General features: G+C 43.9%; 1 protein-coding gene across 2 annotated transcripts in view; it reads right to left on the reverse strand.

The window, feature by feature from the left end:
* The window catches only part of RNLS (renalase, FAD dependent amine oxidase), an 85,641-nt gene that overhangs the window by 21,187 nt on the left and 41,565 nt on the right, over positions 1 to 22,889 (reverse strand). The window contains exon 5 of one of the 2 annotated variants that reach the window (XM_032191455.1): positions 2,723 to 2,896. The exons of the other annotated variant lie outside the window; for it this stretch is intronic. Coding sequence (XP_032047346.1) covers positions 2,723 to 2,896 — 174 coding nt within the window. The remainder of the gene's footprint in view (positions 1 to 2,722; positions 2,897 to 22,889) is intronic. 2 annotated transcript variants of the gene reach the window in all.

Below are 22,889 nucleotides of genomic sequence, written 5' to 3' on the forward strand. Positions count from 1 at the left end.
GGTTCGTCAAGCAGGATCTGCCTTTCATAAACCCATGCTGACTGGGCCTGATCGCCTGCTTGCCCTGCAAGTGCTGCGTGATGACTCTCAGGAGGATCTGCTCCATGAGCTTCCCTGGTACTGAGGTCAAACTGACAGGCCTGTAGTTTCCCGGGTCTGCCCTCCGGCCCTTCTTGTAGATGGGTGTCACAACAAACCATTCTGGAAAGATTCTTCTACAAGTTATGGTGGATCCACCACTGTATTTAAGCCACCAATGATGGCAAATCACATCATGAGAAGCACAGCCAGCAGATCTCAATTATTTATCAACCCTCTCTACTTGGCATCCACAAAGATGTACCTGCAGTGCTGTGTCCAGATAGTCCTTATCCCCTGCAGTGAATGAGGATGTGGAACACTGAACAAAAACAACATGAAGAGCTCCCAAGGGCTGGAGCACACAGCCTAGAAGGAGAGATGATGAAGGGAGCTGGGCTTGTTGGACCTGGTTGGGGGAGGCTGAGGGAGCAAGGGATCTAAGAGCAGCTGCACTGGGTTTATGTGGGGAGAGTTTGGTAGCAGGAGTGCTGCAGGGGTGGCCTCTGTGAGAATAGACAAGGAAATCTCCATGTTAGAGAAGAACCAGCTCCACCCATCTTCAAAATGGACCCATCACTGGCCCGAGCTGTGCCACTGAGTGATGTTGGTTGTGCCTCTGGGAGAGCAGATTCAAGGCTTAAAAACATTGTGCAACAGCACAATGCTGGGAGGGATGAGTGAGAAAATGTGAGAGAAACAGCCCTGCAAACACCAAGGTCAGTGCAAAAAGATGACAGGAGATGCTCCAAGCACAACAGCAGAAGTTCCCCTGTGGCCTGTGGAGAGGAGAGGTCCCTGGTGGAGCCGGCTGTCCCCCTGCAGCCCATGGGTCCCATGGCAGAGCAGATCTCCATGCTGCAGCCCGTGGAGGAGCCCACAGTGGATCAGGTTCGTGGCCAGAGCTGCATCTCATGAGGGACCCATGCTGGAGCAGTCCTGTGCTGAAGGGTTGCACCCTGTGGTACAGGCCTGTATAGAACAGTTCAGGAAGGACTGCATCCAGTGGAGGGACCCTACAGTAGAGGATGAAGTTTAACAAAGGAAAACGTGAAGCCCTGCAACTGAAAGGGGGCTGGCCCATGCAATACTACGTGCTGAGACTAAGGGAACAGAAAGCAGCTCTGCAGACAAGGACTTGTTGTCCATATGGTTCAGAAGTCATCAGCGTGCCTTTGCAGTAGTAGTACTGCAGCCCCACTACATCTCCATCCCTGAAGATATTCAAAGGCCAGGGCCTTGAGCAACATAATCCAACTTTGCAGTTGTATCTAACTTCAAACCTTGAGGGGAGGTAGGACCAGACAATCTCCAGACAATCTTCCAACCTGAATCACTGCAATTCTGACTGGCAAGGGCATTCAACATAAGCTGCAATATCCACAGGCTAACCCTTGGGAAGTTCAGACTGCAGATGAAGAAACACCTCTTTCCCCAGTGGAGGTGCAGCCCTGGGAAAGGTGCCCAGAGATGTGGGGTGTCTGCATCCTGCTTTAAAAAAAAATAAAAAAATAAGCTAGACGAGGTGCAGCTGCTCTGATATTGTGTTCGCATGGTCCTGCTCTGAGTGGGAGAAGAGATTGCTCTCATCATGTGTACCCAACGCCTGAAACAGCGTGCGTGTTTGGATATAAGGGTGACAGGCACGGTTTGCAGTGCCCTGCCAACAGGTACTAACACCACTGGTGTTTATGGACTACAGTGAATCCTGACTGAACAAGGAAGACTAGAAACAGAAGTTTCCTAGGTCTAACTTGAAACATGCTTTAGCACAGTGAATTTCCTAATGTGTAAAAACTATCCCTTGTATTAAGCAGCATAAGATTATGGAAATCTTTCTTTAGTCTGTGGCAGTGCATCATAGCACTTCAAAGGTGGAGAAGTTTTCATCCCCACTTCACTAATGTGGCTAAACTTGGTAACCATCACAATGTGAGCAAGTAATAGAATTGGGAAGAATTTTAAGTTCCTAACTTACTTGATTAAACTCAAATGCTAGCAAATATTCCTGAGATACTCTATGCCAACATACTTAGCAGACTGTTTAGTATCTGAAGTACATTTAATAAATAAAACATATAGCTATTTCACTGCCACCTTCAAGAAACAGATGAGAAGTGTCTGAGTTGTGGGATGTTCTCCAAACTTTACCGAGCAGCTGTACAACGTGCAGCCATTTCAAGGATTTTCCGTCATTATAAAAGCAAACTAGCTAACTGTGAATTAGGCTGAACAGCCTCAATTATATAACTTGTTACTACTTCCAAACATGCTCAGTGGAAAGAACAGGAGTTGTAAAGTAATGGATGACGGGAGATAAATTGGCATGTATGTGAATCAACGTTTAAACAAAGGAACTCCAGTTCTTTCTTGGAATAACAACATTTTGATGTTTTGAATCCCCTGACACTGGTTTCATAAATGCAGTAACGTAAACCATGTGCTGGGTGATGATTTTCTGAGGACCTTCCCCTTTTCATTGTGTATTTTATTACAGGCCAAATGTGACATAAATTGCTATCCACTGCAGCTTGGAGTTAAATACTTGCTCTGTTCAGAATAGCAACACTCAATTAAACAGCATTTTTCATGATCTACACCCTCTATTGTCACTATCTTTAAGGGAAATAATGGGAGCACTGACCTATATTGCGTTTCTTATTATCGATGGAGATGAAGCGTATGCAGGGATTATCGGTGATGTACTTTGCAGCCCAGGGGACATCAATACACACACCAGCTTCATAAAAAAGTCCCAGAGCGTAGCGGGATGAGTAGTTTGTAGCTTCCAGTTGCTGCTTTTGCCTTTCATTAATTACTGTGGGAGAAACAAAAACAAAAACAAAAAACCAAACACAATTCAGACAATTCCTTTTCTCTCAGAACATTAAATGTATGAATCCTGTGGTTAAGCTTACTCCTTCCTGAAAATGCCCAGGCTGCTAAAACAAAGAATCTAATACTAAGCCTAGTGTTTTGCAATACTTTTTCTGGGACACCTCTTCATGAAGTTTTAATGGCACATTATGTAACATAGCCCCTTCTGGTGCAATCTTCCTCCATCTGGTGGTGGTTGGTTGGTTGGTGGGTGGAATCTCTCCACTAGTCACCTCTGATTAGAAATTTGATGATAGGTGACTTTTTCTCAAATCTTTCCTCAAAAGGTGAATACATATTTCTTGGTGGGAGTCAGAGGTCACAGTTTGTCCCTACTACATAAAGTGAATGTACAATTTCATCAAAAAATCATAGAATCATAGAATATCCTGAGTTGGAAGGGACCCATAAGGATCATCAAGTCCAACTCCTGGCACCACACACGTCTACCCAAAAATTCAGACCATGTGACTAAGAGCACAGTCCAAACGCTTCTTAAACTCCAACAAGATCGGTGCAGTGACTGCTTCCCTGGGAAGCCTGTTCCAGTGAGCAGCCACCCTCTCAGTGAAGAACCTCTTCCTGATATCCACGCTGAACCTCCCCTGCCGCAGCTTGATATCATTCCCGCGGGTGCTATCACTGGTGACTAAGGAGAATAGAGCAGTGCCTTCCCCTCCACTCCCTCTCGTGAGGAAGCTGTAGACCATGATGAGGTCTCCCCTCAGCCTCCTCTTTTGCAGGCTGAACAGAACATAGCACTCTTGAATTTCTGGGAAAAATAGTCACCCTGCAACTTCTATGTTGCAATTCAAATGAAGGAAAAAATCTCTACAGCATAGCACTTTAGCACTGTATTTTTGGATTATAGTGAAATATCCAGACTATTAGAATATTAGTGATTGAAAACAAGTGAAGAATTTATCCTAAATATATATATATATTCAACACAGTATCTGTCTGTGGGGACAACCCGACAAAGTCTCAGAAAGGAGAAGACCTCACAAAGGGTTCAAAGCGAAGTCCAGTTACTTCAGCTGAAAGCATTTTAAGGTAGTTAAGAAAATTTCAGAACAATTATGAATCCATTTCTTCATGTGATTAACTCTCCTATCTTCAAATTACAGTAAGATATGCTTTTTGCTTCAATTTTCTAGTCTCCATAAAACACTGCCCAAAGTAGTTTTAGCCCCACTGTGCATTCAAATACTCTTTTATTTCATGCCAAAGAAGAACACTTCAGTTTGACCAATTGTGGAGTTAGGTACCACATCTCTCTTTGTACTACAACACGGATGGCCAAAGCATCTGAGAGCTGGAATAGCAGAGGCAAGAACACAACATCATGGAGGTCTCACACTCGTACATGAAACTACAATCCCTATCAGCTTGTTTAGAGATTCAATATCAAGAAGCAAAAGACCAATCAAGGTGCTTAATTTGATGTGAAATTTAGCCAAGCCTGACATGATGAATGTGTTGTATGATGAAATTAACAGCTGATGGCTATATCCACTGGTGCACTTCTGACAGGCAGCAAACCACATAGGGAATGCATCAGGGATCAGCCCTGTCATGATCAGGGTTCTCGTGAAAACGTCTGCACACCCAAACAACGGCTACATGCGTTGAGGCCCTGCTTCAAGGACATGGTCGAGCATTGCTCGTTGGTGAGAAGTAGAGAGTAATTTCTTTCCTCTGTGCTTCCACATGGCCTTTTCTTTTTTCTTTTTTTTTTTTTTTCCTGTTTCCACTTTCCCTTTAGTTAAATTATTTAATTAATAATAATGTTCTCTTGATAATTATTTTTCCCTTAATTAAATTATCCCTATCTCAACCTGTGAGTTGTTTCTTTCCTTTTCTTCTTCCCCTCCTTTTCTGAGGAGGGGGAGTGAGAGAGCAGTTGTGGTGGAGTTCAGCTGCCTAGCAAGGTAAAACCACCACACGTAGAGAAAAGTAGGCTGCTCATGGAAGCAGCTGAGTCACCATCCCTGGAGATACTCAAAACACATGTAGATGTGGTGCTTAGGGACAGGGGTTAGTGGTAGACTAGACAGTGCTAGGGTAACAGTTGGACTTGATGTCTTTTCCAACTGGACGTTTTTGGACGTCTAGTTGTTGGACTAGAGGTCTTTTCTGACCTAAACGATTCTATGATTCTGAAGTCCCATGCTAGGTAACTGTAGTGGGTTTACGTGGCAAGGTTTTGGTAGCAGAGGGCCATAGGGGTGGTTTCTGTGAGAAAGATCTAGAAGCTGCCCCATGTTTGGGAAGGGCCCCACTGCTGACCAGAACCGAGCCAATAAGCGATGTTGTTTTGCGCCTCTGTGAGAGCATATTTAAGACGGGGAAAAAACCACTGCACCACACAGCAGCCGGGAGAGTGAAGGGAGTGAGAAACAGCCTTGCACGCGCCAAGGTCAGTGTAGAAGGAGGGGGAGAGGTGCTCCAGGCGCTGGAGTAGAAGTCCCCTGCGGCCTGTGGTGAGGACCATGGTGAAGCAGGATGTCCCCCTGCAGCCTATGGAGTACCACGGTGGAGCAGGGTTCCACGCTGCAGCCCGTGGAGGAGACCACGGTGGAGCAGGTGGCCCTGCACCGACGGAGGCTGCCGCCTGTGGAAGACCCCTGCCGGAGCAGATTCCGGGCTGGATCTGTAGCCCATGGAGAGGAGACCACGCAGGAGCAGGTGACCTGGCAGGAGCTGCTGCCCGTAGGGGAGCCAGGTTGGAGCAGTTTTCTCCTGAGGGATGGACCCCGTGGTACGGACCCATATCTGGAGCAGTTCTGGGAGAGCTGCTGCCTGTGGGAAGCCCACGCCGGATCAGTTCATCAAGGACTGCATCCCGTGGGTGGGACCCCACAGCACAGGGGACGAGAGTGACCAAGAAGGAGAGAAGAAGTGCTGTAGACTGACCATAACCCCCATTCCCCCGTTCTCCTGCGCCGCTCGGGGGGAGGAGGTGGAAGAGGGTGGATGGGGGGGAAGGTGCTTTTGGTTTCTTTCCTTTGTTTCTCACTTCTCTAGCTTGTTAGTAATGAGCAATAAATCTTACTATCTTCTTATGCTGAGTCTGTTTTGCCCGTTACAATAATTATTGTGTGATTTTCTCGTCCTTATCTCAACCCTTGAGCCCTTTTCACATATTTTCTCCCCATTCCTCTTTGAGGAGGGGGAGTGAGAGAGCGGCTGTGGTGGAGCTCGGCTGCCCACTCGAGCGGAACCACGACAGTAACTAACATGGTCCTCAAAGAGGACTCCATCCTTGGGTACTGCTGCAACTTGACAGAACCTCTGTGTTTGGAGCCGTAACGTAGGGACTCCTGAGTCATGCCATGCCTGCCAGGGGCAGGCATCCAGCAGTGCTGGCATAGTGTTTTCCTGTGGGATGCACATCTGAGAATACATTCATTCACACTGAGAGGTCCTTGCAACAACTGCCACTGAATTTAAAGCCTACACACCACTGGTCTGCATCAAGGTCCATTCCCACTGCTACTGGTGTGCTTGCTTTTCAAGCAGCATCAAGGCTGACTCTCTTTAATATTGTAGAAAACATGGCAGGGGTCTGGCTGCTGTTTTAACATGCAGGGGCTGTGTTTATACTAATAAATGTAAAGAGACCGTTCTCCAGCACCTGATAGCAAACTCAAGGGTGCAGCCATCTCAAACTGGCATGGCCACATCCCAGCTTCAAGTTTGCTGGCACAGACACTTGAACAGAGCATATCATAGAATCACAGAATCATAGAGTCATAGTCATAGAGACATAGAATGGCTCCGGTTGAAAGGGACCTCAAAGACCATCTGGTTCCAAGCCCCTGCCATAGGCAGGGACGCCACCCACTAGATCAGGTTGCTCAGGGCCTCATCTAACCTGGCCTAAAAATCCTCCAGGGATGGGGCATCCACAACCTCTCCGGGCAACCTGTGGCAGTGCCTCACCACCCTCTGAGGGAAGAATTTCCTCCCAACCTCTAATCTAAATCTCCCCTCTTTTAGTTTAAAACCATTCCCCCTTGTCCTGTCATTATCTGCCCAAGCAAAAAGTTGCTCTCCACCTTTTTTATAAGCCTCCTTTAAGGAGGAGCTGCAATGAGGTCACCCTGAAGTCTTCTGATCTTTTGCCTGAACAGCCCCAGCTCTCTCAGCCTTTCTTCGTAGGAGAGCTGTTCCAGCCCTCTGATCATCTTCATGGCCCTCCTCTGGACCCACCTCCTTCTTGTGCTGGGGGCCCCAAATGTGAATGCAGGACTCCAGGTGGGGCATCATGAGGGCAGAGCAGAGGGGGACAATCACCTCCCTTATCTACTGGCCACTCCTCTATTGATGCAGCCCAGGATGCAGTTGGCCTTTGGGTTGCAAGCATGCACTGCTGGCTCATGTCAAGCTTTTTGTCCTCTAAAATTCCCAACTCTTCCTCTACAGGGCTGCTCTCAATTAGTTCTTCTCCCGGTCTGTCCTCCTGTCCAGGATTGCCCCAACCCAGGTGCAACACCTTGCACTTGGACTTGTTGAACCTCATTCAGTTCACATGGGCCCACTTCTCAAGCTTGTTCAGGTCCTTTTGGATGGCATCCCTTCCTTCTTTTGTATCAACTGCACCACTCAGCTGGGTGTCATCTGCAAACTTGCTGAGGGTGCACTTGATTCCATCGTCTATGTCATTGATACAGATGTTAAACAGCACTGGTCCCTGGACAGACCCCTGGGAGACACCATTTGTCACAGGCCTCCACCTGGGCACAGAGCCATTGACCACCACTCTCTGGGTATGACCTTCAAGCCAATTCCTTATCCACTGAATGGTCTACCCATCAAATCCATCTCTCTCCAGTTTGGAGATCACGATGTCATGTGGGACCATGGGGTATCTGCTCCATCCCTGTGTTTCTCTAGCTGTTATTTTTTTTTCTGTAATGTCTCCACTCTATTCCTCTCCACATCATGAAGATGACTAACCCAAGAGGCAGCTTTCTGCTCTCTCTCTTGATGTGACCTTATGTCAGAGTGCTGTTGATCCTAACTCATGTTCCTGGCTGGTCTCCCCCACCCCATCACCACCTCTGCACCCACACAGGCTTTACCTAATCACCAGCATGCCGGAGGATCGAAGTCAGATGCCATCCCAAGTCCCTTCTGAAATAAACCTTGAAATAACCCCCAAAAACCTGCAGATTCATTTCATGAATTCATTTCATGAATTTCATTTCATTCATTTCATGAATTCATTTCATGAATTTTAACATAAATACTTTTGGGGACAGAGAAACATGGGGGGCAGATAAAAGCAACGATCCAGCCATGATCCAGGAGGGGAAAGGAGGAGAAATAAGGCATGTGGCACTAGAGGTGGTGGTAGAGTTGCCAGAGGAAGCCAAAAGACAGGCCTGCCCCAGGAGACAAGACTAGCTGATCAAAATGGGCTTTGAAGAAACCACTCTTCCTTCTCTGGTTCAATTCCCTCTCTGAGTAGGTGTGGAGACATCTGCTCCTATACTTAGATCTTTTCAAGGAGGATCCATTCACAGAATCATGGAATCACCAAATAGTTTAGGTTGTGAGGGACCTTAAAGATCATGGGCAGGGACACCTCCCAGTAGACCACTCCTCCTCATGGACCTCAGGAACTGCCTTGAATGGGCTTCTGCAGCGTACACAAACACACACGCTGTCCAAGGAAGAATGACCCCATACAACACACTCAAGAAAGAACAAGAAATGGCTGTTGCAAGAGGTGCTCTTCAAAGACATTTCTTCTCACTTGACCTTGATCATGTCCTAGCTGAGGAACCATCATGTGGACTTCCTGTCTGCACATGTTGCCTGGATCATCAGCGCTGAAAGCCCTTCCATGGTGCATTCTGCCTTCCTCCAGGCCAGCTGCTCCCCTAGGACCCAGCACACTGACATCTCCTGGCTGTGCAGGGACTCCAGTGCAGCCTGGTAGAGCCACCCTGGGCTGCAGCAGAGCACTGGCTCCCATCCCAGCTTTTTATGCCGTTTACTGCTTTTACATTCACCTGGACACTGGCAGCTGTGTGCTTGCAGCCCTTGGCTACTGGGTGCCAGGCTTCCTTAGTGCTGTAAGTCTCCCACAGGCTGTCATCTCCTTCTTCTTCCATCCTTCCCCTCTTCCACAGCTTTCTTTCAGCTCCTGAAGGGCCCGTAATGCACACAGAAACCTTTGCAATGTGGGAACGCATCTGAGATAGATGTGAACTGCCTGGCCTGGGGACTGCATTGCCCAGCAGATGCTGAGAGCTGCCTCGATCCCTATCCCACCCCTGGTCAGCAGCGCATCTTCGCTGCTGCATAGGAACATACCTGTGGGCTAAAATTTGCTTGTGCATGGTTTGTCACATGGAGCACTTCAGCAGGTACAACACAACCTTCACAACCTAAGCATCGCCAAAGCTTGGCCAGCCAGTTGACTCTAAGCAACTCATTTAAGATTCAATGGCACTTTACGGACCTGTCTTCACAGGCTATGAAGTTGCAGAAGGTCACTGGGGATAGATGATGAACACTGGTGCAGTCATCAAAGATAAGGAACAATTCCATTGACCTGAAGTACATATGTGCATGTGGAGCTTGGCAGGGGAATGCTGGTGTAAGCAGATGAAGGAAGGCAACAAACCCAGCTGAGCAAGCTCCCAACAGAGGGAAGAAGGGGGAGGGCAGGCAGTTTTCAGAGTGCAGGCACCAAGCACAGTCATGGAGCAGTGACTTGACAGACCACAGGGCTGTGAACAGCTAGGATGACTTGTTCACAGCAAGGGAAGGAACAGGTTTTGGAAGAAGTCATTTTTTTGAAGTCATGGGGTGATGGAACAGTTCATAGGCTTTCAGGGACAGTGGTAGCTACTCACTGGTCATGGACAAAAATGAACCACAGACTGGGTTCTCCTCAGACTCAGTTCTGCTCTATGGGACAGGTTGAACAGGACAAGTTGTTTGACACTCAGTGTGGTGGGGCCTGACCCCACAGATAAGCCAGAGACTGAAGGGAACCAGTCCCAAGAAATGGGATGGAAACAAAAAGTTGGTGCTGCAACATTACCCACCCACCCTCTACCCTCTACCTTACTCAAGAAGCACACTACACCGTTTTCCTCTCTCCACTTCCACAAACAAGCTTTTGCAGTTCTGGCCAGTATCAATCTGCATTGTGCACATTCAGGTGCACCGTGTCTAAATGTGCATGGAGTCACAGCTGAGTTCAGGCAATTCCCGGGCTGCTTGGGGTGTACCAGTGCCTCCGGTGCTCTCACTGCACCCCTGGGAACAGGGTCTGGTCCCGGCATCTCCAGGGGGAGTTATCTGTGGGGAATTCCCCAGTGCCTCCTCGCCAAAGACACATTGTCCAAAGCATGCAGCTTTATAACACAAAATTAAAAATTTTATTAATTCATTTGCTGATGTATGTTTGCTAACCAATTCACTTAATTATTGCTTAGTTTAAAAAAAAAAAAAAAAAAAAGCCACCCTGTAGTTCACTGGATTCTAAACTACTGCAAATTTACAGGGAAGAGGAATTTTACATAGCTTGAGAAGACAGGCAACAAAGTGATGTCAAGTTTGAAATCAAACAACAAAAACCTGAACTGATTTGTATGATGACTGATGTTTCTTGCTTGTTTCATCCTTTTTATGTCTTAACAAGGACAACAAGTTGATCTGAGGACATGAACAGAGCTTTCATTTTGAATTTCCGTACTTTTATTGGTTTAAATGAAAACCAGACTGTTGTTTTAATGTTGTGTATGAACCACAAAATAACTATTAATTTTTCCCATTCCAACAAAAATGGTTAAGATGATTTTAATAACACTTTGGAAAAAACAGCTTTCAGACCATGGAATTGTCTAGCATACAGAAGTCAGCCATAGTGATATTTTTAAAGCAATGTATAGAGACATGAAAATTGTACATTTTCCACTGAAAAACTTGGCTACAGCTGCACTGGGAATGCCACTGAAGTAAATGTCCTCTGGAGATTTCATCACATCAAAGCAAGGGGTATGTATACTTTATTTGCTGTTTCTCTAGATGCTGACAGCAGAGTGGGTTACTTATCTATAGCACTCCATAAATATAGCCAGAGCCTTTTATCTGCTGTTCCAGTACTTTACTGTCACCTCACTGCCTCGCTCGTACTGTGGGAAGGAGAGGACCCAGAGATCCCATCAGAGTCAACAAGAAAGAGGAGAGCCAAGGCTTCTGCTGGCAGGCAAGGAATACAGGCACCGTGCCATTCAGGAGTCCAGGACTGAGCCCAGCCTCCCATCACTGAAGCCAGGGAAGCAAAAATAAACCCATCTGTTCTGGTGGCCAAGAACTGATGATGATGACCATGGTGTCACTCTGGGTTGTTCAGACATTTGCCAGGAAATAGAGAGGGCTAAAAATATGCACCTTTACCTGAAGAAAGGCACTGAAGAAGTGAGGTAACACCTGGAGCACTCACCACCAGAATGCAGCAGGTATCAGAGGCTCTGGCAAGGACTGGACTTGCACTGCAATTTTAAGCAAGCAGAGACGGGAAGAGAAACGATGTGAGGGCAAAGGTTTCAGGTCAGTATGGTGACATTAGCAGACAGTTCTCATGAAGTTTCATGTACCTGTTGCTGTAGGTCACAGCTGCGGCAGACAGGGAGAACTGCACGGGAAAAAAAAAAAAAGATGGTAAGATGAGATTGCATTGAAAAAAGACATTTTTGGAAAGTTTTGCTATTCCTAATTCAATAATTGTAAAAAGCTTGTGTATTCTTATCTCCCAATCATGCTACCATGTGACTTCAGATGGGATGCTTGCATCCAGCTCTTGCATGCACATAAGGATGTGAAGGCAAACTGGGGTAAACATTTGAGATCTGGTTGAAATACTTCCAGGGTGAGAGGGAAATGCTCTATTTTGTTTCCACTGTCTGGTTTTGTTTGGGTAGCACAGAGGATGCTGAGCCTGAGACTAGCAGTTCTGAAGAAGATGACAGCAGCCAAATATAGATTCAGCTTTGTCACTTTTCCCGTGTCCTCCCAACTCTGTGCAACTCCTGTTCCACTGGGCTACTTGTTGTGCTTAAGCCATTCCACAAGCAGGTGTGTTCTATGGCACCAGTGGTTTCTGCTCAGCAGAGCATCCTGCGGGGCTGTAACAAACCAGGAAAAATTGAAAATACCCTGAAGGACACTGATTGTGTCAAGGGGGTGAAACAACCCCCAGCATCCATCCCCAAGAATCACAAGAGGCAAAAAGGCACTTTTACAGCCACCTTTACTCCCTCTGCTTAAGTTTTACTGTAGCAAAATTGTCAGTTGAAGCTTGCCAGCAACTGTGGCTTATGCAGTGTCCTCTGCACCATATTACCACTTGAAGTATTTGCCAAGAAATGTCCCCTTCACCTCCTGAAAGGCTCGCATCATCAAGGATGGATAGCATGATGCCCCCGTGTCCCAGGAGGGAGCCCCCTAGCTTTGCACAGACCCGTCACTGACCCCCAGCTTTTGGAACCCTGAGCTTTATCCTTTCATGAAGCACAGCCAGTCATGCACAACCTCTGGTCCCACCTGTGGCTGGATGGCAGAAACAGAAATAAAAATGCTCTGCCACCATGATCTCTCTCTTACCTTCTGGAAAAAATTGCCAGACATATAGATTAAGAAAATCTGCCTTAATTTATAGATAATTTTGGTAGGTTTCATATGTTTGCCAGCAGATGGATTTAACTGAAAATTGAACCTTTTTTACATGGAAAAGGAGCCCTGAAATCCCCCTAATACTCAGTTGGCCCTTGAGCATGAAGCTTCTTCCAACCTTCATATTTTCTATACTTCATTTCTATGAGCATACACTCTTTTCACAGCTTTGCTCTTGATAACCCTGCAACTGATGCTATCCCCTACAGGTTTTATTATTTCCTTGCCTTGCTCAAGGTTTTATTTGCAGCATCTGACTTACTGATGTGCTGACACAAATCTAAATACATCAATCAGATGTCATCATTGACACAAATATTTTTAACTGTCTAGTGATCATCACTAGTTAAAAAGTTTTAAAAGGAAACACTGTGGTTAAACGGTAACTATATTTAACCTGGGCATATCTTAAAGGATTTTAATAGGAGGCTCACAGGCAGCTCAGCTAAGTACCTGGAGATACACCATTCATTGCACACAGCTGACAATGCGCTACCATATCTCTGTTTGGGATATGCATTATTCAGAATGGCACGTTACCATACCCTGCACACAGTGAAGCCTTTTTTGGCTGGCAAACCCCTTTCCCTCAGCAGGCTTACAGAGACCTTGTACTCTCCAGAACACAAAGGTGCTGCTCTGAGATCCCAGCTGAGTGGGGACAAAGGGCAGACTTCTTAGGCAATCCCCCACTGCATGGTCATTGATGCTGGCACCACGCCACGCCACTGGCCCTCCACCACTGCACTGACCATTTCAAGAAGCAGGCTGTTCCTGCTTTTGTGTTTGCATAGGAGGGAGCAGAGGTTATGAGAAAGACTGTTCTCAAGTTCAGCTGCCTTATCAAACAGCTTGAGATTTTAAAAAATGCATCCTAACAGTTAAATGCAACCATGCCTGTATTTGCATTGAAACTAATGAACACGTTGCGATATAGTTTTCATTTTCTTACTATGCTCAGCTTTTGCTAGAATAATCCTGTTGGATACAGTGCAATGCTTTGTCCTGCAGGCACAGTGTCCAGATTCAGGAAACAACTTAAATCATTATTTCAATCACTGCAGACCTGACTGATGTGACAGAAAGCTGTGTTATTTAAAGTGTGTGGCACATGAAAGAAATACGAAGGTGTACTTCGAATGATTATGAGTGGAAAAGAAAAATGCTGAAAAAGAGATGGGATAACTTTTTATTAAGCCTCTAATGATTTTGAGGAAGAATTAAGAGCAGTCCACCAGCTGCCTAGAGAAGATGATTAACAACTCACTCATTATTAAACCAAAACCTCTATCAATTTGCATAAGAAACATTTACATTCATTTCCTACGCTGCCACGCGCTGCATTTGAGTCAACTTTTGCTACAGTGAAACGGAACTGTATCACTGTTGGAACAGTGGACAAGGCTGGCCCAAGGGCAGGTGGCCAGGTGCTGCTGTCACTTGGGGGATAGGCAGGTGGCAGAGGAGAAGGGATGGGGAGATCCTCCGTGGGACATTTGCTGAGGCAAGGACAGAATTGCTCTGGGAGCTGATGCGCTGGGGTGTGCGCACAGCCCCAGCTGCAAGATCCTCCCTTTTGGTGCTGCAGGGAGACCCAGCAGCTTGCTGCAAAACTGTGTTTGCTTCCCCTCCCCTTAACTCGATCCCCAATTTGATACTAAGGTCATACTTTCTCCAAAAAATTCGCTGATTCAAATCACTAATCCTTTTTTTCCTTTTAATATAATTCATTTTTAAAATTTAACAATCTTCCATCCTCCTGCCCCAGTTTGGGTAGCTTGTCTCAACCTGCAGGCTGCACACACAACTGAGGAGCACTGCGCTGTTCTCATCAGCCTGTTATGCATGGGGTCTAATTTACGGATTTTAAGCCTATGCTTACATTAGACTATTTTTGTTGTTCATTTCTATTAGTACTTTTGCATTTGTATTAACTTTTTAGACTTATTCTTCAATGACTGGGGTTGTGAGTGGAGAAGATGATTCTTAACCAATAATCTACACATCTCCTTAGCAGTGCCATGGTAAGCAATACAGGCCCTGAAGATATATACACTACGATGCCATATTCCATTTTAATCTCATGAAACCGCAGCGTATGTGATGTCCACACACAACATATCAGGGAATGCTACTCACTGCAGTTATTTTATCAATGGTCTGATTCATTATGAAACCACAGCGTTTTGCAAAATAATCACATCTTAGTTTATAATATTAACATCTGTCTAAGATTCCACCCTAGGAAGAACAGGATGTGATATTTATAAGCTATAAATAAAGTAAAAAATGAAGGGGGAGATGACAACTGACTTCACAACCAAACGTACTTATGGTTGTATCACCACATACCTGGGGATGAAAGCCAGTCTCGTTCAAAAATTCAAAATGGTTCGAAATTAGCATGCTTTAGCTAGGAAACTTTCTTCCAGATTTCCTGGAAGGAAGCGAGAGAAATACCTCTACAGAGCCACCACGACAGACTGACTCCTTCTAAAAGGAAACAGGATACTTGGGGTTTTCCAGGAGACTGGACTTACTTGCAAATTTGAGTCATTTACAAAGAATTCCAAGAAATTAGGCAATAAAGGCCAAATAAATGTAAATAACCACACACACATTGTAACTATGTATGTAATACGCATCTACATATACTACACATAGGCACAGTCTTGCTTCCACTTTCTAATCATTTATAGATAGCAGAATATATAAGCTATACCATCATATAACTCTCATGAGCATGTCTGCAAACACAGTTTTCATACTACAGGCAGAGCAATACTTACTATGTGGTTGGTGTGGCAAAGTCTGGCTAGTTTCTGTGGACTGACACTGAAGTTGACAGAAGACATCTTTGAGAAGATCAGTCTATTTTATTCAGTTACCTCACTATAGATTTAAGATCTTATCTTCGGGCGAAGAGACTTGAAAAAGTTTAGTTAAAAAAGTATAAAATAAAGCTCAGTGTCACAATCAGTCTAGATTAATTTACACATTCATCCAGGTTCATCTTCCTGTTGTTCCATGTCATTATAGAGGACTCAGAAGAGCTTTCTTCATACATCATTACCAAGTAGTACACACCGTTCTTTTACTCTCTCATGCAAATGTAAAAGCTCATTACTTCCATAATTTGAATCATAAAACATTTAGCAAATAACTTATGCACCTATTGTACACTGCACTGAGCTGCATAATAAAGTGAGAGGATTTATTTTCTCGGAGTACAACACTAGTTGCTGAAATAGCATTAAAAGCTTTTCAAGGCAACAAAGAAAAATGTTGGCTTACTGCTCTGTGTTTTGACTCGGATGAATAAACACATAAATAAATTGAATAGATCTGCCTGATGTTTGCAGCTTCTGTGTTGCAGCTCCCCGCTGACTACAGTGGAAGACCCTAGTAGCATGCGAAGCTGAAACACAGCAAGCAGAGGCTCACCCACAAGATCTTAGTTCAGACAGAGTCCTTGCAACGCGTTCCTGTTACTAACCTCAAGTCAATACCTGTAATACAATATCAGACAGTGGTAATGCATGCTCACAGAATTGTAATGCAGCTCTACAATAATGGACAACAAAGATACATGTATTTCAATTTAAATAAATACTGGATAAAATCCTTTGAGGCATTAATTATTAAGGAAGAATTCAGCCAGCCACTGGAAAGTGACTTAAGATTAAAAAAAAAAAAATTCCCTCTCCTTTTCAAGCAGACAAGTATGTCTAGTTTATTATCAGGAGGACATAAAAGGAAAGAATAGGCAGAGTTGGTGCACCTCAAAAAAAAACCCACAAGAATAGTGTTCAGCTTACAAAAATCCCCCTGTGGGAGTTTTGAAGGGATTTCTCCCCCATTCAGGCCAGACTCATTAGTAAGTTCCAGCATTACCTCTGTTTAGAACTTTCCTCTTTTTATTTTCTGTATCAGTCCAAACAGCTTTATTGGACTTAAGTTCTTGTACTGGAAGAGAGGTTTATACTTTCAGAGACTGCTAATACTATGCAGCTGTCTCTTCCAGGCTGAAGAATCCCAGTTTATTTAGTGATCCCTTGCAGGGAAGCTGCTCCAAGACTCTGGTCATCATTCCCTGTGGTCATCAATCTCTGAACCTTTCTGAATGATGAAAACACAACTGCACTCAATACTGAAGATGCAGGCACATCGGAGATGTATATTGCAGCATCCTCTTCTGTTCTCTATTTAATTCAGGTTAAACATTCAAACGCTCCTTGGGAGAAGCTAGCTGATATTTTTATTGGACCTCAGGCTCTCAATCAAGTTTGATCATGCTGAGATCAGGTCTCTGCATCTCCATACATTTTCCAGGTGAGGAAACACCATCAGAAGAAACTTGGTCTTATGAAATATGAACAGGAGCCTGAGCAGACACTTCCTTGCCTCTGTCACTAACCTGCAATGTGGCCTTGTGCAAGGCACATAACTTTCCCATGCACAGGTTTTCTAGTAACGAAACTAAAATAATAATGATCTTTCTCATAATGTTGTAGAAATTAATTAATCACTTGCATCTGGACTCTAAATTCCTTCCTAAATAGTATCTGTAGTAGAACTGAAGTAGAAGATACACTCAGGAAGTGGTCTGCTGCCATCCCTTCCTCTTGTGATAGTGGAGCTACAGTTTCCATATATTTTCTACTGCTAAGAAAAGTGTGTTAACTACCAGACCATTTGTCTGCTGCTTTAACTATTTAAGAAAAATGTCTGCTGGGGAACTTAATGACTTTACTCTTCTGTAGGGAATTTTTGGTCATCGATTATACTGTTACTTCTCAATATACTCATTTCATCGTAAACAGTTTCTTTTCATTATTATTATGACCATAAGTTTCTATCTGCAACATAGTCAAGCTTATATGTTTCCATTCTTCCAGCAGATTAGTTTGGCCTGAAGTTGCTGATGTATTTTATCATCAAATAGGTTACCTTACAGCTCTGCTGGTTTCCACTCTTTTCTGCTGAAGTAAACCTGGACCTACTAATGAGGAACACAATGCATACTGATACATCTCTTGGAAAGGAGAGTTTTGAGCTTTTTTGGATCTAGTGAGAGCAGTGTTCTCCTAAAATGACTCTCCTGATGCATGGGCAGGAGTATCTGCAGTCACACTGACCTTGTAAACCACTTCACCAAATAAACAAACTACACTGTATTCACTGATTTTGCAAAACCTTGAAGTAACTTGGACACCTGACTTTCCTAAGGGATATAAGTCTTGATGGTACAGTCAAACATTTACATTGATACAAACATGATTTAGTGTGTGCTATTTATTAATCTGCAAAGAATTATTCCATTAAGGAGAGGATGGGAATCAGCTGTCTAATCTATTCTTCTTCCAACAAAGCAAGGCAGGGACCAGTATTTAGGCAAACAAAACATAGCAAACGTCCACAAATGAAACGGGATTCTGAAATGAGCCTTAGTATGAAGAGTCCTGAAATCACCCAAGAAAGGCAGATTTGCTGCAAGGACATGTTTTTCCCTGTTTGATAAAGTACTGCCCTCTCCCGTGGTTTGGTGAGCTGGAACCTCAAGAAATAACAAATCATATTGTTCATGTCATCACATGATAAGGAAGGTGTCTACTAATTAAAAGGAAAAGGGATCGTCATTAGAAAGCTGCTGGTGAGAAGCAGAGGAACAGCACTGGCACAGAGACAGTATCGAGGTGCTAGAAAATTCATGACAAATCACACAAATATTTGTAGAAAAAAGGGCTAAATTATATTCAGAGAAAGTCTGTGATTTTCTACTGTTGAGAGAAATCTTCTCATCATGAGCTTAAACACTGAATACATTTAAATGTAATTTAGACTCCCAATGAGGCTTTCAAGTCAATGTTTTCAAAGGCTTACAAATTATTTTAGAGGATAGGCTCATATTCCAATAAGCAAAGACTGAGAGAACTGTGCTAGCCTTGTCAATATGCTTGCTCATAGAACAAGTACTAGGACGATGCAATAGGTTTCAGATGGAAGACAGAAAGACATAAAGCATAAAGTGTGAAAGATTCAGAAGGATGATACAAGGCAAAGACACTATTTTCTCACCTTATTATCAGAGAATGCAAATACTTGCTAAATGTAATCCATCACAGATACACATGTGTAAATGCAATGCCCATACGAGGCCTATGCTAGCACTAGCGGCTTTCTGATAATCGGCACTTTGCCTAATTACATCTAATTGCTACTAGTCTCAGAGGAAGGCTATAATTCACCCCAAACACTTATTACAGGCAGTCAGTAATTTTAGGGGATCGTAGGTAAGGAAACAAAACTGTAACATTTATTCTTTCAGGAAGAAAATACTAAAACTTGCTCTGTAGAGAAGTTATTTTATATAACATACTCTCTGATGGGAAGGTTTGTTTTTAGAAGCTGTCTGCACTGTAATAATTAGTTCAATAAAATTTGGGACACAAAGTTTCAGGAATCCATATCCTGAGATAAAGCTATATAGTATTAGAGCATCACGAGTGATGCTTTTTGTAATCATGTCATAAACATCTACAGATGAAATTTTGGATGTAATTTAAAACTTGATATTAACAATATTATGTACAAAATGTAAAGAATCCCAGTACATTTGTTTTCATTTCAGAAATATTCAAAAAGCTTTGAAAAATAATGCTAATTCACTTGCTGGGGAGGAAGAGTCTATTGGACAATGGGAAATGCCAAGACTTCACAACTACCAGACATTTCCTGCACTAATAATTTCTCATTCACCACAGCTTTCAGAATTCATTCCTCCTTTCTTCTCTAAAACTTTCCCTAGAAAAACTGTTTTCTACTAATCTCACATCAAGTTACATTGTCTTTAATCCCATCCATGACAACTGTGAAATATACAATAAACCCCTTCACATACGTGCAAAGATGCAGGATGTGAAATGTCACTTAGAACTACATATGCTACACTTACACCATCCATGTGAGATTTGCATTTTTTTAAACAAATATTTTGTGGCTGTATATATATTTTTTGTGTGTGTGTGTGTGTTGTTCATATTTTTCCATGCAACTGAATTAGTTATAGACTTCATGGGGCTTTCCTCCCACGAGTTCTAATACAGCAGAGACTGGAAAAGCTGAAACAAACAATTTTATCCTTTTACTATTTTTAGAAGCATATTTGAATTCTTAAGTGCATATTTTTGTAACTAAAAGGATGAGGGAGAGAGGAAAACATACTTTTCAATATATTCCAGCACTGCAAATGTAAGAATCCGATGTGGGGGATGGAAAGGGATTGGAAGGAGAGAGAAGGGAAGAGTCCATAACTGAATAAAGAAATGCAAGTGAGAGAAGTAGAAGAGATGAGAATCCAAGTACCAGGAGGTATGTACAGGAGAAAGACAACATGTATTTACAAGGCAATAGGGGAAGAGCAAAAGACAATGTAAAGCATGGTAGAGATAACAGATTTACAAAGGAAAAAGTTTAAGGAAAGTCACTTTTCCAAAAAAGTAAGGGATTAGTTGAGAAAAATGTGAACTAAAAAGAGGAAAACAGAACTGAAATAAGACAGAGGCAGAACAGAATAAAGGCTCACAACTAAGATTAACAGATACGTTTGTGCATTTCCATAGCAGATGTTCTGTCTCCCTAAATTTAGAAGAGACAACGGGATGAATCCTTTTACTGAATTGGCAGGGTACTTTATTTTCAATTATGTGGTTTAATAATTAAAGTTGCCTTGGCTGGTGATAAATGTCTGAAAGCCTGTACCATATTCTGGTACTTTCACTCTGAGTACTGCGGTTTTTGGAGATACTGCTTAAGCGAAAAGAATTTTTCTACTTTCTTCAACTGTCCTAAGTTTTACAGCAGATGCTGGTTTGAGGCTCTGTGCATTTTCTTAAGGTCCGAACTACAGTCACATACCTAGGCAGGCTCTTCAGCTCCTGGTGTTTTCATACTAAAATTTAAAAGAATATTTCATATTGAAGTAAGGGACACAAAAATGTGCTGGTGGAACAGATCTAGTTTGTTGGACACTGTTTGTTGGACACTGTTACTGACAGGAGTCCATATAAATGTAAATATTTACGTAAGGTTCACAGATGTCACAGTGAACTTCAGAAAACGGACAACTAACTTACTTTGTTTCTGCATTTAGCTGAGCCTAAAAACAGTAATCTTTGCCTTTATGTGTCACATAACTCAGGTAAGTTCAGCTAACCACACTGGCCCTAACATTTAATGCATGGTTACCTGCAATTGCAGAAAACTAGACATCACACCCTCAGCTCTGCTTCTCCAAGGATATTCTACAGGCAGCTTTTGCTTACACATGTTGCTCCTCACTAGCTCTGTATTTGGAACTGTCGTGGTTTAACCCGTCCGGCAGCTAAACACCACGCAGCCGTTCACTCACCCTCCCCCCTCCCTCTCTGGGACGGGGGAGAGAAATGGAAAGTGAAGCCCGTGAGTTGAGATAAAGACAGTTTAATAAGACAGCTCAAACTCATTCTTCTTACGGGTTACTTGGTAGAGCGGGTTTACAATCAGACTGTAATTTGGGATGTGCATTCTCCAAAACCCCACAACACCTATGAAAGTCTGTGTTTCTTTTTTGTTAGTTGGTGGAGACATAGCTGTTATTTTGTTGATCACATCCATTGGGATTTGACGACATCCATCTTGCCATTTTATTCCTAAAAACTGGATCTCTCGTGCAGGTCCTTTGACTTTATTTTGTTTTATGGCAAAACCGGCTTTCAGAAGGATTTGGACTATTTTCTTCCCTTTCTCGAAAACTTCCTCTGCTGTGTCACCCCACACAATGTCATCGATGTACTGCAGGAGTTCAGGAGCTTCCCCCTGCTCCAGCGCAGACTGGATCAGTCCATGGCAAATGGTAGGGCTGTGTTTCCACCCCTGGGGCAGTCGATTCCAAGTATATTGGACTCCCCTCCAATTGAAAGCAAACTGTGGCCTGCACTCTGCTGCTAGAGGGATAGAGAAAAATGCATTAGCGATATCAATTGTGGCGTACCACTTGGCTGCCTTCGATTCAAGTTCGTACTGGAGTTCCAGCATGTCCGGCACTGCAGCACTCAGTGGTGGCGTCACTTCGTTCAGGCCACGATAGTCCACTGTTAGTCTCCACTCGCCATTAGACTTTCGCACTGGCCATATGGGACTATTGAAAGGTGAATGAGTCTTGCTGATCACTCCTTGGCTCTCCAATTGACGAATTAGCTTATGGATGGGAATCAGGGAGTCTCGGTTAGTGCGATATTGCCGCCGGTGCACAGTTGTGGTAGCAACTGGCACTTGCTATTCTTCGACCCTCAGCAACCCCACAACAGAGGCGTCCTCTGAGAGACCAGGCAAGGTAGATAATTGTTTAATGCCCTCTGTCTCTAAGGCAGCTATACCAAAAGCCCACCGGAACCCTTTTGGGTCCTTGCAATATCCTCTTCTAAGATAGTCTATGCCAAGGATACATGGAGCATCCGGGCCAGTCACAATACGGTGCTTTTCCCACTCATTCCCAGTCAGACTCACTTCAGCTTCCAATACAGTCAACTGCTGAGATCCCCCTGTCACTCCACAAATATAGATGGGCTCTGGTCCTTTATAGCTCGATGGCATTATAGTACACTGTGCACCGGTGTCTACTAAAGCCTTATACTTCGGTGCATCTGATGTGGAAGGCCATCGAATCCACACAGTCCAATAAACTCGATTATCCCTTTCCTCCCCCTGGCTGGAGGCAGGGCCTCCCTAATCCTGGTCAGAATCTTCTTCGTTTCTGTGTTTGAAGGACTGTCTGCTGGAAGTTGGAGCAGCAAACTTTTCAGAGAATCCCTTTTTCCTGATTGTTTTCTTTTGCAACTCACATACCCGTGCCTCTAGGGTCGCGGTAGATTTTCCATCCCATTTTCTCATGTCCTCTCCATGGTCTCGTAAGTAAAACCACAGGGTGGCACGGGGTGAGTACCCACCATATCGTCTTCCTTGTGTGGATGAACGACTACCCCTGATAGCTGAGACACTGCTCTGTACAGGTACAGAGGAGAATAATCTCTCTTCAAGTTGGTGAACCTTTTCAGAAAGTTTCTCCCAAGTGTTCTCTTTTGGTCGGTGGACACTGGTTGGTTCAGGTGGGGATGAAGATAGATTCTCTTTAAGTTGGTGGAACTCCTCAGAAAGTTTCTCCACAGCTGAGACGCAGTCCTGTAAGGAAGAGGAGA

The sequence above is a fragment of the Aythya fuligula genome, chromosome 7 (genome assembly GCF_009819795.1).
Source record: "Aythya fuligula isolate bAytFul2 chromosome 7, bAytFul2.pri, whole genome shotgun sequence".
Classification (NCBI taxonomy): Eukaryota; Metazoa; Chordata; class Aves; order Anseriformes; family Anatidae; genus Aythya; species Aythya fuligula.